The 16,071-nt window shown below is 40.6% G+C and overlaps 1 protein-coding gene across 1 annotated transcript in view; it reads right to left on the bottom strand.

The window, feature by feature from the left end:
- txnrd3 (thioredoxin reductase 3) overlaps nt 1-16,071 on the bottom strand; it is a 73,570-nt gene that overhangs the window by 13,272 nt on the left and 44,227 nt on the right. Inside the window, exons 12-13 of the mRNA XM_062456429.1 lie at nt 1,313-1,469; nt 838-945 (exon numbers count right to left, since the gene is read on the bottom strand). Of these exons, the coding sequence (XP_062312413.1) occupies nt 838-945; nt 1,313-1,469 (265 nt within the window). The remainder of the gene's footprint in view (nt 1-837; nt 946-1,312; nt 1,470-16,071) is intronic.

The raw sequence follows: 16,071 nt of genomic DNA, 5'->3' as shown, positions 1-16,071 counted from the left end.
TCTGGCGCTTTCTCAGTGACGTTTGTCTAGCAACAGCAGCTAGCTTGCTCATAGCAAACTTCTTTTGAATTAGCCATTTCCCCCTAAATTAATGTCACACTTATTTACGTTTTTGGGGGCATATTTTCAGTTAGCAGACGGTACTGTTTGAATCGCGATTCCGTCTGAAATACTGCCGGTGACAACGTTGTTACAGTAGCTTGTTTCAAAGGGGGTTTTTAATGAATTATGCAATACAAGTAGGCTAAATGCTTGAAAATATCACTAGAAGGGAAAAACTTAAGGGGACGGACCCACCTACAACCGACGCAAGCGAGCACACCCTACAATTTCCCCAGAAATTGTACCCTCTCAAGTTTAATGTGACATTACTCACTGTACATGCAAGTCTTGAATTGCTTAAATGTATGATGCTGCTAGCACACCACGGCACGATACGATACTTGCTGTGCAACTGTCTTACAAGCACATCTATGCACGTCGTATCTATGCGTCATTGCTAACGTGTGCTGGCGTTGTGAGGTAGGCTAGCACTGAGTTCCTTTTGTGCACACAAGGCACTTTTTGCCACAAAAACATTGTAACCTCCTAAACCGTGCAACGGAACTTAAATAAAAATACAAGCAACGCAATCGCTAACAAGACAAGCCTTTTGACACCGACGTTGTCTATGTAGCCCAAATATTGAGGGATCATTAGGGGTGGGAAAATAAATAATAATAAGAATATACATGTGAGTATATATGTGAGAGAACAATGGTTGTGCTCCCCGAAGGCTTGAGCACACCCAATAATTAACCAGGATGGAGTTCAAAAAAGCAGTCGTGTCTGACTCACCTCAATGTTGTCTTGTCCGTAGAGTTCAACAGCCCTCTCCTCAGAGAGGCCACAGGCGCCATACTCCAGAGGGGTGAACACTGTGGTGGGCACATTGACGTAGTCACACTGTGACACACAAAGATACGGGATCAAATGTGAATATTACAAGGTGGAGATGAAACAACGGTCTAACGTAGCTGTAAAATTACACAAAAAGGTAGAACAATATATAACCTAAATGCTAATAGTTTGTTAATTATTAATACTGACACCATCCAATAATTATTCATATTTGGCACCATCCATATTAAGAGTGTAATTAAGAGTCAGAAGCCATCAGGCCTACAGAGTAGCCTGGGACCTAGTAATCAACAAAACACTAAAATAAGTGAAATGTAGTAAAAGAAGTAAAAGTCTATGCCAAGTGTCAGCCGGCTTCAGACAAAGCAGTAAAATTGTAACAGGCGAGAGCGGACACAGTGGCCGAGCCGACCTTGAGTGTTGCACCAGCAAAGAGGCGGCGTGCTAGGAGCTTGCCGGCCTGGATGGCCACGGGTGTCAGCTCCCACTTGGCCTCCAGGATGTCACCGATTGCGTAGATGTGGGGCACGTTGGTCTGCTCCTCGCCATTCACCGGCAGCTTCCCATTCCTGGTAAAGACAGAAAGAAACGATATACAGTTAGGATGACCAACACTTCAATGGCACATTCGATTGTGTGTTCGAGTGTGCACGAGTGCAAAATCTGGTAGGACCCAGACTCCCAAACAAAGTTGCTACCAACTGTTACTGTGCAACCCAAAATGAAAGAGAAATGACTATAGAGTAAACTTATTAACGATGACTTCACGTTTTGACCTTAGATAACGATGTTAGAAACTGAAGAAAATTACTTCCACAAAAAAAAGGTGTCCTTTTAGAAGTATCATTATCAAACGTATAATTTCACAACACAACAATAAGTGCTATATCTAAACTAAAACGCTGGGTTCAAATTAGGCTTTCAGTGACACAGCGAACAGTGACAAGTATTTGCCTCTAATCAGGTGCACTTTAAGCTATGTGTGTCGGCCCTATGGAAATGCTAGGTGGGGTGTCATATGACTCAGGCATATGACCCAGACAGGATCGCTTAAGCCTGCCTCATGTAAGGGATAATGCCCGACTATTATCAGGTGATATTGTACACCTCGAAGGGCATTATCCGCTTATACCATGGTCACTTGCCAAAGATTTTTTTTTACAAACATTAATTTATGTTTTCATGCGTTTTGCAATAGAAATCTAACGTTTTTTTTAAACCTTATCCGACAGATATTTCTAGTCTGCTCAGCTCATAGAACCAACACCGGCTTTCCTTTGGCTGAGCTATTAGCCCGAAAGCTAACGTTATGCTAGCCAGATTCAAAGGCAATAACATTGTGTACGGTTGACAAACAGTAAATATAATTTTACAGTATGTTTGACAAGAAGATTAGCTAGCTAACCAGCCATGTCACCGTCCCAAAAACAATATCAAGATTTTCACGAGAAAGTATTGGCCATATACTAGTTCTAGGCTACAGTATGGCCGCAGCATGTGGAGCGAGTTGAATAGCAAATGGATGTGAGACGACCGCATCAAAGTTGACATTCTCCAAACAGTAATTATAATTTGACAGTATGTTAAACAACAAGACTAGCCAGCTATCCAGCCATGTCATTGTCCCCAAATCAAATCAAGATTTTTAAGAAGAAAATAATCGGCATGTCGTGTTGGCCAAAGCCTGTCTGAAGTAGGCTACTGTAGATTGACTAGCGAGGTGAACAGCGAATGGGATGTGAGATGAGTGGTTAAGTGACACTGACAGTAAACTCAGAAAAGTAACATTTTCCAAATAATTTAGGTTTGTACAAAAGGCTATAGAGCTACTGTGTTCTGTGTGTTCTAGGTTACTTGGTAAACAGTAGCTCCGCCCTTTAGTGACGCGAGTGCAGTGCGACTCATTAGCAGCGTGACTAGCATCAAAAGGAGAATTACGTTTGCTAGTTTTTTGTTGATTGAGGTGCGCGAGTCGACAGCTTAGACTCAGAGCTCTGAGGGCAGCAGGCTTTGATGTTTAATTGGTCTCTTTAACGACATGATTTGTGTATTATTCCTTTGTGTATGATATACATCAGTAATTGTATTTCTCTTATTTCTTGTAGACCACACCATACTTTCAGTACTTATTAAATCATCATTAACAGTCTGATCGTTTCTGGACTTCTCGTGTTCTAACCGACACCCAAGTGCGAACACACTCCGACAACACCCCTAGTTTTACAGTCCCCTTAGCTCTCTTTCAGTGGATGAGTCCCGAAGGACGAGGTACCCAATGAGGTACGTCAATGGAAACGAACCACCACAGTTCTGCATGGAGCCAGAGATCAGCCTGAAAGCGATGCCGCTGCCTCCTAGGCTACCCTAGCTGCAGGAAAGAAGAAAGGTAAAGCTAAGCCTTATTGCCCTTACTGTGGCACCATAGACCACTACCTCAGTCAGTGTGCAACCTATCAGCAGTTGCCTAAGGACAAAATAAAGTGGATTAAGACGAACAAAGGGTGCTGGCGTTGTGGGAGATCCCATCAGGCAGCCCAATGTACGCTGAAGAAGCCCTGTACCATCTGTAAAGGAAAACACCTATCAGTTCTTCATGAGGTAAACTTCAGAGCCCTGAAGGAGGCACACCAGGAAGAGAGTTATCTGGTCAGCACAACAGCTGAGGTGCTCTATCTGGAGAGGCCAGCAGACCCCAGCCGTGTCCTGCTCAAAGTCATCAGAGTGCACCTTCAACACTGAAGCCGTACCCTTGACACGTACGCTATACTGGACGATGGGTCAGAACGTACGATGCTCCTCCCAGAGGCGGCGAGGAAGCTTGGACTACAAGGTACTCCTGAGGATCTCGCCTTGAGAACAATAAGGCAAGATATTCAGAGTATCCGGGGTGCAGCAGTGACATTCCGCATTTCCCCAGTCTCACAGCCCAAGACTAGTTTTCTCATTAAAGATGCCTTTACAGCCACACGCCTGGGGTTATCCGAACACTCCTATCCTGTAACTAGCCTTCAGAAGAAGTACAAGCACCTGTCTGGTCTACCACTACGGTCGTTCGAGAATGCCCAGCCCCTTGATCCTCATTGGAGCCGATAATTCTCACTTGATCACTCCCATCGAACCAGTATGGTTTGGTCCACCTGGTGGGCCAGCAGCCATCCTGACCAGGCTAGGATGGACTCTCCAGGGGCCAGCGAGACTGCCGGAGGTGGAAGGCCAGACCGGCTGTCCCCAAGATGGCTGACATACCAACCGCACGCCTACGACTCAACAAGCCAGCCTTTCATTCAACAGGCATGGACTGCTTTGGACCCTTTCCTGTTAAAATGGGGAGGCGGACAGAGAAGAGATGGGGAATCATATTCAAGTGTCTCACCACTAGATGTGTTCACTTGGATCTCTTGACCAATATGGATGCTGATTCCTTTCTAATGGCTCTTCAGAGATTTACTGCCCGTCGTGGGATGCCTGCTGAGTTGTTTTCTGACCAGGGAACAAACTTTAGAGGAGGAGAGAGGGAGCTGCGCGAAGCGTTCTCTGCTACGTCGCCAGGTCTGCAGCAGCAGCTGGCTAAACAGAAGATTGCCTTCCGTTTCAACCCTCCTGGTGCACCTCACTTTGGGGGAGCCTGGGAAAGAGAGGTCCGCTCCATCGCACTCTACACCACCGTGGGGGGCCAGCCTGTGACGGAGGAAGTGCTGAAGACTCCTTATAGAAGTGGAAAACATCTTGGTAACACTTTAGAATAGCTCACACAATTCATAATTGGGTGTGCTTTGCCTTCGGCAAGGGCACAACCTTTGTTCTCTCACATATATATTTATTTATTGGGTGTGCTTTGCCTTCGGCAAGGGCACAACCTTTGTTCTCTCACATATATATTATTAGTGTGTTTGCTGCAAGCAAAAACACTATTGTTATTCTGCATACTTATTATTATTTTTATTTTATTTTTTAATTTTCCTCCCACTTTTTTCCGTCGTCTACCCCTTTCACACCGTTTAAGCTAGAAACACCGTTCAAACTTCATTTGATAAAGTCTGAACTGCTCTAGTGTGCTATTACTTTTCTCATTGATAACTTTTAACGTTTTTAAGGTATTAAAGTTTAACCCTTGTGCTGCCTTCGGGTCACATGACCCAAAGGTTCATAACGAATCATTGTTGTGTTTACCCAATTTTACCCAATACAAAAACAACTAAAAATAATTTTATTTTAACCTTTGCAATGTAGGGGGTCTGAGAAAGCCCAACGGTTAAAATAAAATGCTTTACTTTGTTTCTGTATGTGGTAAAGTTGTCGCAATACGACGGTGGGTCACAATGACTGATGGGTCAGAATGTCCCGAAGATAACACAAGGGTTAAAGTGCTAAAAAAAATGAATGGGTTTCAATGGTTCAGAATGTTCAAGTCAAATTCAATTGTGACGTCATGCACTGACAGAACTGTTTCTCACTGCGTAAATTTTTGACACTGTTTAACACTTTCCTGCCTGAATATGCAGACTTTATACAGACTTAATATATAAATAATATACCTGAACTGTATATACCATTTTGAAGACAAGATTTAGGGCTTTCTAATGATGTAAATATTTATATGATCATGATCATGCAAATCATCCTTTATCAAGACGATTTCACGGAGCCATTCTGACAAATCTTCTCCGTCTGCATTACTTTTTTTAGAAAACCTCATTTTTAACCACTTTCACTACAAGATAGAGGATAAGTTAGAGCGTATGAAATGTGCGTACTTTTGTCGTGAATTCAGAACAGCAGACAGATTTAAGATAGACTATTTTGTTTAAAAGTTATGACCACTGAAGTGATGAGTGGGATAACACAATTCCAAGCTAGCGCGATGGCTCGCCATAACTAAAAACGGTTCTACTTTTTTCCACAATCGACCAAATTGGCCAAACAAGGTATGGACATTGAACTTAAAGTGTACATAATCTAGCTAGATTATTTTTCTTTAAGAAAGTTTCACAGAAATCTGCAAAAATCGAGGCTCAACACTGTCATATCCGACTGTCACGAACAGCCAAACCGGGGTCACGAATGGTTTACTGCAGCTGGCGTTACTACGAACAAAAGCTTCGTAACTGAAAAGTTTTTACTTTTAGTTGACGATATTGAACACAGACGTTAAGAAACTTGTCTTTACTCTAAATATATTCTCCGTTTTCAATTTGAAGCAGTAAATCTAACACAGTAGGAATTCTCCCACGACATCCGCTCGCTCCGCTTTGACAAATATGTTTTCTCAGTCCACCATACATTAGACAAGCTAATTTTCAAGCACTTTCAATACAAATTACAGGCCATGTTAGAGTTATGTTAGAGTTAAGTTATGGCCATTCTAGTGACGAGTGCTTACAACGCTAGCTACAACTGTCATCATACAGTACTGTAGCTGCCATAGAACGGCGAAACCAGCTACGTCTATCGTTCGTTACCTACAAACAAATGCTTTGTAACAGTATTTACTTTTTATCGGCGATATTGACAACAGAGGTTAAGGAACTCTTTAATCAAAAGATCGTCTCCGTTTTCAATTTGAAGCAGTATCTACCTTACTGTAGGAAATCTCCCATTGCATCCTCTCTCTAGCTTCTTCGGCTAAAGATGGACGGCAATGACGATGCATGCATTATTCACGCCTACGGTGTTAATACAGTCTGTAAAAATACCACTTTGACACACTTGCTAGAAATGATCCGCTTAGATAGATAGATACAATAGTTCTGCTTTTTTGCAGCAGCATTCTGAGTTAGAGTAGCTAGCTTTTCCAGTTGCACAACAAAGTCACATAATGTGACGAGATTGAATTTAAAAAACTCACCAGGGACAACGACAACATCGGCAACCCTGCACTATGGATTATTATTTTGATGTAATCTTTAAATTAAGTGTCTGAACAGGACTGGTTGTGCAGGCACACATGATTAGTTTCTCCTTCATCTTGAACCTAAAACCTAGATTCTAGGTTAGAAATGTTGACAATGACCAACAGTTGCTACGTTACAAGAAACAAGGAACCAATCCGATTGGCCAACGCTCTTCACTGTTCCACTGTTCAAACTTTTTTCTGTTTCTACATTTTTCAATTATTAATACTTTTCAGAATGGGTTTTATTCGCCAAGAAACATCACACAGACAAGGAATTTACTGTGGCAGGAAGGTGCACACATTAAACATATAAGAATCTTAAATAAGAAGTGTACAAGTCTAACTAATACTAAGGGTTTAAAAATGTTTAGAATGAAATAAAATGTAAAGTGGCTCTAACATAACGCTTTAACATTTATGAAATTAAATAAGACACCCTTTTCATCACTCTTTTTTCTGCCTTTTCAACCGTGAGAAAATATTGCAATGCATAACAATGACAGATAAACTTTTAACACTGTCTCACCATTTTGGTTTCAAAGCAACACTTTTTTTCACCTTAATACTGCTGACATACTTTTGTCTGCTATGATATTGATAACTGTTATGCAATATACTCTTCATCACTATATTTGCTCATTTTTCTAACTTCAAACTTTTTTCTGTTTCTCAATCTTTCATTCTTTAATACTTTTAACGCTTAAAAATGTATGAAAGTCAATAAGATACCCTTTTCATCACTCTTTTTTCTCCCTTTTCAACCGTGAGAAAATATTGCAATGCATAACAATGACAGATATACTTTTAACACGTTTTCTCACCATTTTGTTTTTAAAGCACATACCTCTTTTAAAAAAATTGTATAACCTTCTTCACTATTCAAGCCATCAAAACCATCGTTTCAACTGCTTTCAGCAAACACACACATTTTCTTCAGGAAATGTACCTTTCTAGTTGGGTGTGCTCAAGCCTTCGGTGTGAGCACAACCTTTGTTCTCTCACATATGTATTATTATTCTTTTTGCCCCCCTAAAACTCAGTCAATATTTGGCCTACATAGATAACCTAGGTGTCAAAAGTTTCGTCTTGGTAGCGATTGAGTTGCTTCTATTGGGATTTACGTTCCGTTGCATGGTTTAGGCTCAAGTTACGTTTTTGTGGCGAAAAGTGAAGCTAACGGTGGCTAATTTGCTAGCCACAGTCACTGACGTTACTAACGTCACGAAAACACGCGTGAAGAACATTCGTTTCGCATCTGTTAACTTGGGGGATAGCTAGGCTAACTATAGCTTTACTGCAAGGCAGCTGCAGAAACGCCACAAGCAAAGAGGCCAGGGTGATAACTATTTACTTTGTGATGTGAAACACAATTGTGAAATGTAATGTACAATATTAGCTGATATTATTAGGGAAGTAGGCCCACATCTACTTTCGGAAACGGTAGTCTACTATTTCACTGAAGCATTAGCATCATGACATTAGCCTCTGTTGCCCGGGCAACACATACTACAGTGGTCTATGATACATCTGTTTTCAATCGTTAAAATAAACATTCCTCACAAATACATTTTCGTTGTAGGATTTATTATGACATTACGTTACAAGTAAACGATTTGTGGGTGAAATGATCATTACCTGTGGTTTCAAACCAGTGTTGCTCACTGCAACGCTGTAGCCTACGCGAGACACTACAAAAACATCTACTGTACACAGCTGTAGGAAGTCAAACGGCGACAGAACATGTTCGGCACTCCCCTTACTTAAATCAAAAGTCTATCTAACTACTAACCTTAACTTCATTGCCACAGCCTAAACTTTGTCAATCTGTTCATGAAAATAATTAATTTCAGCCTAAACCGTACAACGGAACGTTAAATCCAATTCAACCAACGCAATCGCTACCAAGACGAACACAGCAGTAGTCTACTGTACTGTAGTAGTACAATTTACCGGGGCAGCTTCTCCACACAGGCTATATTGCATTTTGCGTTGTTACTGACAATGATCGCTTACCAGTGAGCTATTTATGAATGAGCGATTTTCCACTAAATAAATGTCAAGCTTATTTACGTTTTTGGGGGCATATTTTCAGTTAGCAGATGGTACTGTTTGAATCGCGATTCCATCTTCTACTGCCGGTAACGTCGTAGAATAATCTTCAAAGGGGGTTCTTTATTAATGAATGAATGCAATATGAGTAGGCTAAATGCCTGAAAATATCACGAGAAGGGAAAACTTAAAAGGACGTTTAAGTCATAGAGATTAGGTCAATTTTTACACCGGTCTGCCAAATTTATTCGTTTTGATTCAGCTATGAGGCTGCCTCTTGCAGGGGAAATGAGAAGACATCTATTTCATTCTACACTTCACTCGTATTTTGAGTTGTAAATGAGCAGCAAAAAAAATATGCTTTTAAATCTATGGAATCTTTATAAATAATAAGTATGCATTTTTATATAAAATATACAGAAATATCAGTTGTAAACATTTCATAAAAAAACGGACCCCACTGTGCAACCGACGCAAGCAAGCACACCCTACAATTTCCCCAGAAATTGTACCCTCTCTAGTTATTTTTATTATTTTTATTTCTTTTTGCCCCCATAAATCTTCGTCAATATTTGGCCTACATAGACAACCTAGGTGTCAAACGTATCGTCTTGGTAGCGATTGAGTTGCTTGTATTTTTATTTACGTTCCGTTGCATGGTTTAGGCTCAAGTTAAGTTTTTGTGGCGAAAAATGAAGCTAACGGTGGATAATTTGCTAGCCACAGTCACTGACGTTACTAACGTCACTATGTCACTAACGTCACGAAAACACGCGTGCAGAACATTCGTTTTGCATCTGTTAACTTGGGGGATAGCTAGGCTAACTATAGCTTTACTGCAAGGCAGCTGCAGAAACGCCACAAGCAAAGAGGCCAGGGTGATAACTATTTACTCATTTTACTTTGTGATGTGAAACACAATTGTGAAATGTAATGTACAATATTAGCTGATGTTATTAAGGAAGTAGGCCCACATCTACTTTCGGAAACGGTCTACTATTTCACTGAAGCATTAGCATCATGACATTAGCCTTTGTTGCCCGGGCAACACATACTACAGTGGTCTATGATGCATCTGTTTTCAATCGTTAAAATAAACATTCCTCACAAATACATTTTCGTTGTAGGATTTATTATGATATTACATTGCAAGTAAACAATTTGTGGGTGAAATTATCATTACCTGTGGTTTCAAACCAGTGTTGCTCACTGCAACGCTGTAGCCTACGCGAGACACTACAAAAACATCTACACAGCTGTAGGAAGTCAAACAGCGACAGAACATGTTCGGCACTCCCCCTTACTTAAATCAATAGTCTATCTAACTACTAACCTTAACTTCATTGCCACAGCCTAAACTTTGTCAATCTGTTCATGAAAATAATTAATTTCAGCCTAAACCGTACAACGGAACGTTAAATCCAATTCAACCAACGCAATCGCTACCAAGACGAACACAGCAGTAGTCTACTGTACTGTAGTAGTACAATTTACCGGGGCAGCTTCTCCACACAGGGCTATATCGCACTTTGCGTTGTTACTGACAATGATCGCTACCAGTGAGCTTTTTATGAAAGCTTATTTACGTTTTTGGGGGCATATTTTCAGTTAGCAGATGGTACTGTTTGAATCGCGATTCCATCTTCTACTGCCGGTAACGTCGTAGAATAATCTTCAAAGGGGGTTCTTTATTCATGAATGAATGCAATATAAGTAGGCTAAATGCCTGAAAATATCACGAGAAGGGAAAAACTTAAAAGGACGTTTAAGTCATAGAGATCAGGTCAATTTTTACACCGGTCTGCCAAATGTATTCGTTTTGATTCAACGATGAGGCTGCCTCTTGCAGGGGAAATGAGAAGACATCTATTTCATTTTACACTTCACTCCTATTTTGAGTTGTAAATGAGCAGCAAAAAAAATATGCTTCTAAATCTATGTAATCTTTATAAATAATAAGTACGCATATAAAATATACAGAAATATCAGTTGTAAAAATGTCATAAAAAAACGGACCCCCCTGTGCAACCGACGCAAGCAAGCACACCCTACAATTTCACCAGAAATTGTACCCTCTCTAGTTTATTAAGCATTTGTTACCTATTAGTTAACGGTTTGTTCACCATTAGTTATTTATTGTTCATACAAAATGTTTCATTAGTAAAGCATTAGTAAAGCATAACCCTAACCCCTAACCCCTAAACCTAAACCCTAACTGTGTGAACAAATGCTTTACTAATGATACATTTTGTATAAACAATAAATAACTAATGGTGAACAAACCGTTAACTAATAGGTAACAAATGCTTAATAAATTATGAATTGTGTGAGCTATTCTAAAGTGTTACCAACATCTTAAACTCTAAGCCTTTGGGATATGTATCCTCCAGCATTTCGGACCCAGATCCAGTAACTCCGAATCTCCTGTTGATGGGGCGGCTAGATAGTTCCTTGTCTCAAGTGATTTACCCCGAGACCGAACTTCTCAGCCGACGCAGATGGAGACACTGCCAGGTCCTTACAGAGCACTTCTGGTCTAGCTTCATCAGGAACTACTTGCCCAGCCTGCAGGCCCGTCAGAAGTGGCATGCTACACCAGCCGACCGGGTTGCCACTCTTTTGTAATGATACATTTCAAGCACTTTCCTAAGAGAAATTATTTATATTATTATTTTATAAATTGTTTGTTAGCCCTATTCTGGGTTTCACTTCAAAGTTCCAACTCTTCCCAAAGACACTTACTGTAATGCCAGCGTGAGTTATTTTATTGAGTTATTTTTGCCATTTGCGCGCCAAGTTTTTTGAGCTTTATGTAAAATAAACATTTTCCAATTCAACCCTCTACGGACACAATGAAGCTTGTGTCGCCATTGGCTAGTATTTTTTTTATTTTACTCGCCAGACTTGTTCCATGAAATGCATGAACAATGCAACTGAAAAAAAGTAGCCTACATTATCTGTCTGAATTATTATTTATGTTGCATATGGATGTAATATTTAGCAAATGTATTTCTGCCACTTGACTTCAACCACCTCTCCACAGCTGATGATGGATCAAACTGCTGAAGCTCTGGGCCTTCTGTTGAAATGAAGATCAGGTCTGAAAGGCGTGAGGATGTGAGACTGCTGCGGGCATCTGATTTTATTCTCTTTTCGGTACTGAAGGCTTTTTTGCAGTTGGCAGAGCTGATTAGAAGGGCAAGAATAATGTGAACAAAGAACAGTAATCTTAAAATCTCAGTTTTCGTTGTTGAGCAGCAGCAAAATAACCTTCCTCGAACAATTTACGATCCATTGGCTAATTAAAGATAATTTTTTGTCGCCTAGCGTGAAATTTGGTCACATATGCGAGTGATTTACTCGCATTGGTAAAACCTTGTCTAGTGAAGGTGATGTCTTTATCATTTCTGGCTCCAAATTGTCGACAGGGGAAGCAGAAACATGCATCTAGCTTGGCTGAGTTCTCTAACCAAGTTCGAGAGCGATACCAACTTGGGTTGAATGCCCGAGGACCTTTGCTGAAAATGCGTATGGGGTACGTTTGCTAACCGGGTGCATTGGAGTGCTGTCATGCTACCCATGCTCACCTTCACCCGCAGCGGCGGTAACGTTGGTACTGAGAGACAGGGAGTTCCACTCGGACCAGCACGCTCTGCCTGCTCTGGAGTAGGAGTTTTTTTGTCAAATATCACTTGTCACAAGAGTTTCGAGGTTGATTTCACTTTTACCGGTAAACGTGGAGGCGGAGCTCTAACCTACATTTCCCATTATCAACCAGCCAATCATGGGGAATAATAAAAAAAAATGCATATTACTGAAAGCCCTGACAGACTTTTTCATACCTTCAACATGTAACATTTTTGGATTTACTCAGAAGGAGCTGGGGGAGCGTGTGATAAATCTGGGGGGAAAGGGCTAAATTCAAGCACTTTTAAGGACCTCTTCATTGCTCGGTAAATTCAAGCACTTTTTTTTATTTTTTTTATTCAAGCACTTTCAAGTACTTTCCAGACCCGTGGCAACCCTGCACTGAAGACACAGTAGTTATGTTAGTCGACCCACAACTTCATAGAGCTTTATGGTCGATTGGACGGGTAGTTAAAGTGCATCCAAGTGCAGATGGTCATGTGAGGTCAGCAGAGATCAAGATTAAGGACAAGACATATACACGGCCAGTGGCACGACTGGTTGTCCTCCCAGCCATCCCAGAGGGAGATGATCCTGAGGATACAGCTGCTGTTACCCTTCAGCCTTTGTTACGAGCAAACTGACAGTTTGGGGGCGGCTGTACAAAAGGCTATAGAGCTACTGTGTTCTGTGTGTTCTAGGTTACTTGGTAAACAGTAGCTTCGCCCTTTAGTGACGCGAGTGCAGTGCGACTCGTTAGCAGCGTGACTAGCATCAAGAGGAGAATTGCGTTTGCTAGTTTTTTGTTGAGTTTAATGTTGTGTTTGCTGTTTGCTAGCAGTGTGCGCCAATGAACGAATTGTAAGTAACTGTATGTATGTTCATAGATGTATGCTGCTTATGGTATTGTTATTACCGAGTTTAGTAGAGCTGTCCCCGACTAAGATTTTCTTTGGTCGACCAAGACTCGACTAAACACTTCTGAAAATCGACTAATCGAAATTTGAAACGTTTTTTTTTCTTCTATAAATGTCACAATGTTTTTCAACAAACCCTTTTGTGTGATGTTTTACCTCACTGTTTTAAGAGATCATATGAAAGAAATACATACGTAAGAAGGGAGATTGACAACTAGACATGCATAAATGTACGCGCTGATCACTGCCTGAAAAAGTGCAGCATGCGAACTTACGTAGAAGCCGAGTGGGGAACGGTGCAACAGAGAAAGATTTTGTTGTCTTGGCCGGAGAAGATAATGTCATTCGATTTGGATGTGATTCTTATAATAGGCATATTCATTTTTCAACCCAGCGCGTTAGAGCGAAGTAGACCAACTTACGGTTTTCAGGTGGTAGGCTACATCATATTCGACATCGAACTATGAAAAATAAACCGTTGTTGGCAGAGTTTGCATTCAACGTTTTTCGAGTCTTCTGCCATACCACAGATTTCTTTGCCATTTTATCTAATAACACCGACAAAGTAGGCTATGGCAGTTTTTAGTTCGGCAGCCAATTGTGCTCGTACCGTGTGCAAAAAAACAAAGCGCAGATTAATGAAAGGGAAAACAGTAACACATTTTCTTTTAAATTATGTATTTTTAGAGTTGCTTTATTTGTCTTAAATAATGTAATCTACAATTTCTGTAAAACATTTCTTTAATTCAGCAATGGTGACACAAGCGGGAATCAGATCTCACACTGCCCTACGGCAGCCCGACTAAAAAAATCTTAGTCGACCAAGAGCATATCGACCAGAAAATCGACTAGTCGACTGAGTGGAGACAGCGCTAGAGTTTAGTTATAAACCGCAAAGAGCGCCAATGTTATACTGTATAACAGACGCGCTGGTTATGAAGCTATTCATTTATGCTGCGTTGTTGATTGAGGTGCGCGAGTCGACAGCTTACACTCGGAGCTCTGAGGGCAGCAGGCTTTGATGTATAATTGGTCTCTTTAACGATATGATTTGTGTATTATTCCTTTGTGTATGATATACATCAGTAATTGTATTCCTCTTATTTCTTGTAGACCACATCATACTTTCACTACTCATTAAATCATCATTAACAGTCTGATCGTTTCTGGACTTCTCGTGTTCTTACCGACACCCAAGGGCGAACACACTCCGACAACACCCCTAAGGTTTACAGTCCCCTTAGCTCTCCCCAACAAGGTTAAAAGAAATATTGAAGTCACTCATTGTTGTAATTACATGCTTGTTAAAATCTTTCAAAATTGTAAATGGAGGCTTTGACTCCGTCCCTGTTGCAGGGCTCCAGACTAACTTTTTGCCTTGGTTGCACTGGTGTGCCTTACTTTTTTATTTAGGTGCACCAGCACAAAATGTAGGCGCACCCAAATTTATTCTTGCGTCGCCACAATTTCAAGGTCACCTTTTTATCACGCTCCATATACATTCATATATATTATGTAAATTATTTTAAACAAGACTAAGGTGTAGGTAAATACTTTTTTTATTTGAAGCACAATTATACTGTATATAAAAAAAATATATTTTAAGTGCTTCACTGAGCTGCCAAACTAAAACATTTTAAGCAAAATAAAAAAATTCAAAATAGAAGGAGCTACTGTTTAAAAGTGCTTCCCTCAACTGAGACCTAACATTTCATGGTCCAAAGTCTTATAGCGGGTCCCCCCTTGCTGTCGGATGCCCTTCAGATGGCCAACACCTGTAATTTGGCCTTCTTGCCCTTTGGCCTTGGCTAAACCAGCTTGCCACACTCTCCCTAGCATCAAATTCCTAGCTCCATGGGTTAGCTCCATGGCCCAGCTCTGTAACTCAGGGGTGGGAAATTCATTTTTACAAGGGGCCACATGAGAAACCTGAAATGTGTTGGGGGGCCGCATCAACGATAACTTGAACTTAATTCTGCTCACTATTCATTTTCTCCCATTGTAAAAAGCCTATATTATAGTATATATTTTGATTAGTTGCTACTGGTTATCAGAAGAATAAGGATATTCTGTAAATATTTATATAAATATTAGTGGTGGGCATAGATAATTTTTTAAATCTAGATTAATCTCACTGTAATCTTGGCGTTAATCTAGATTAATCTAGATTAAAATGGCTCATTGAATTTTGCCAAAGGCATTCAGAATATGTGTGCTACCCAAATAATGACTAAAAGTAAGTCTTTGAGAACGGGTTTCTCAAGCCAGGTGGCGCGTTAGACCAGGGGCTCATCTCCTGTTTCCAAAATGCATCACAAACTGCTTGAGAAAGCTGTTCTACTATGATAATTGGTGATGAAAATAAATTATGTTCAATAAGATGTACTTGTGTTTATGAACTGTTTATTAGATTAGTTAGCTTGGCTGATAGAGCTGTGCTGACGGGCTTGCCTCGGTTGCACTCAAACATCGTAGTTTGACGACGACTCTTCCCCTGCGCTACATCAGTGCTTGGCCCGGCATCTTCCGCATTAGGTAAGGGATGCTTTGCGTTTAGGTGGTATTTGAGACTGGAAGAACTCCTACAGTAAACTAATTCCGCATAGCACAAGGTGCAAACAACCTTAGTCTTGTCGAGGTTTCCATTGGGAAGCTTCTTAAAAATACATTTTCCCTGAAGCAAAC

This window comes from Osmerus eperlanus, chromosome 1 (assembly GCF_963692335.1).
Source record: "Osmerus eperlanus chromosome 1, fOsmEpe2.1, whole genome shotgun sequence".
NCBI classification, from domain to species: Eukaryota; Metazoa; Chordata; class Actinopteri; order Osmeriformes; family Osmeridae; genus Osmerus; species Osmerus eperlanus.
Note: the sequence above shows the minus strand (reverse complement) of the source record. Positions and strands in the feature narration are given on the sequence as shown.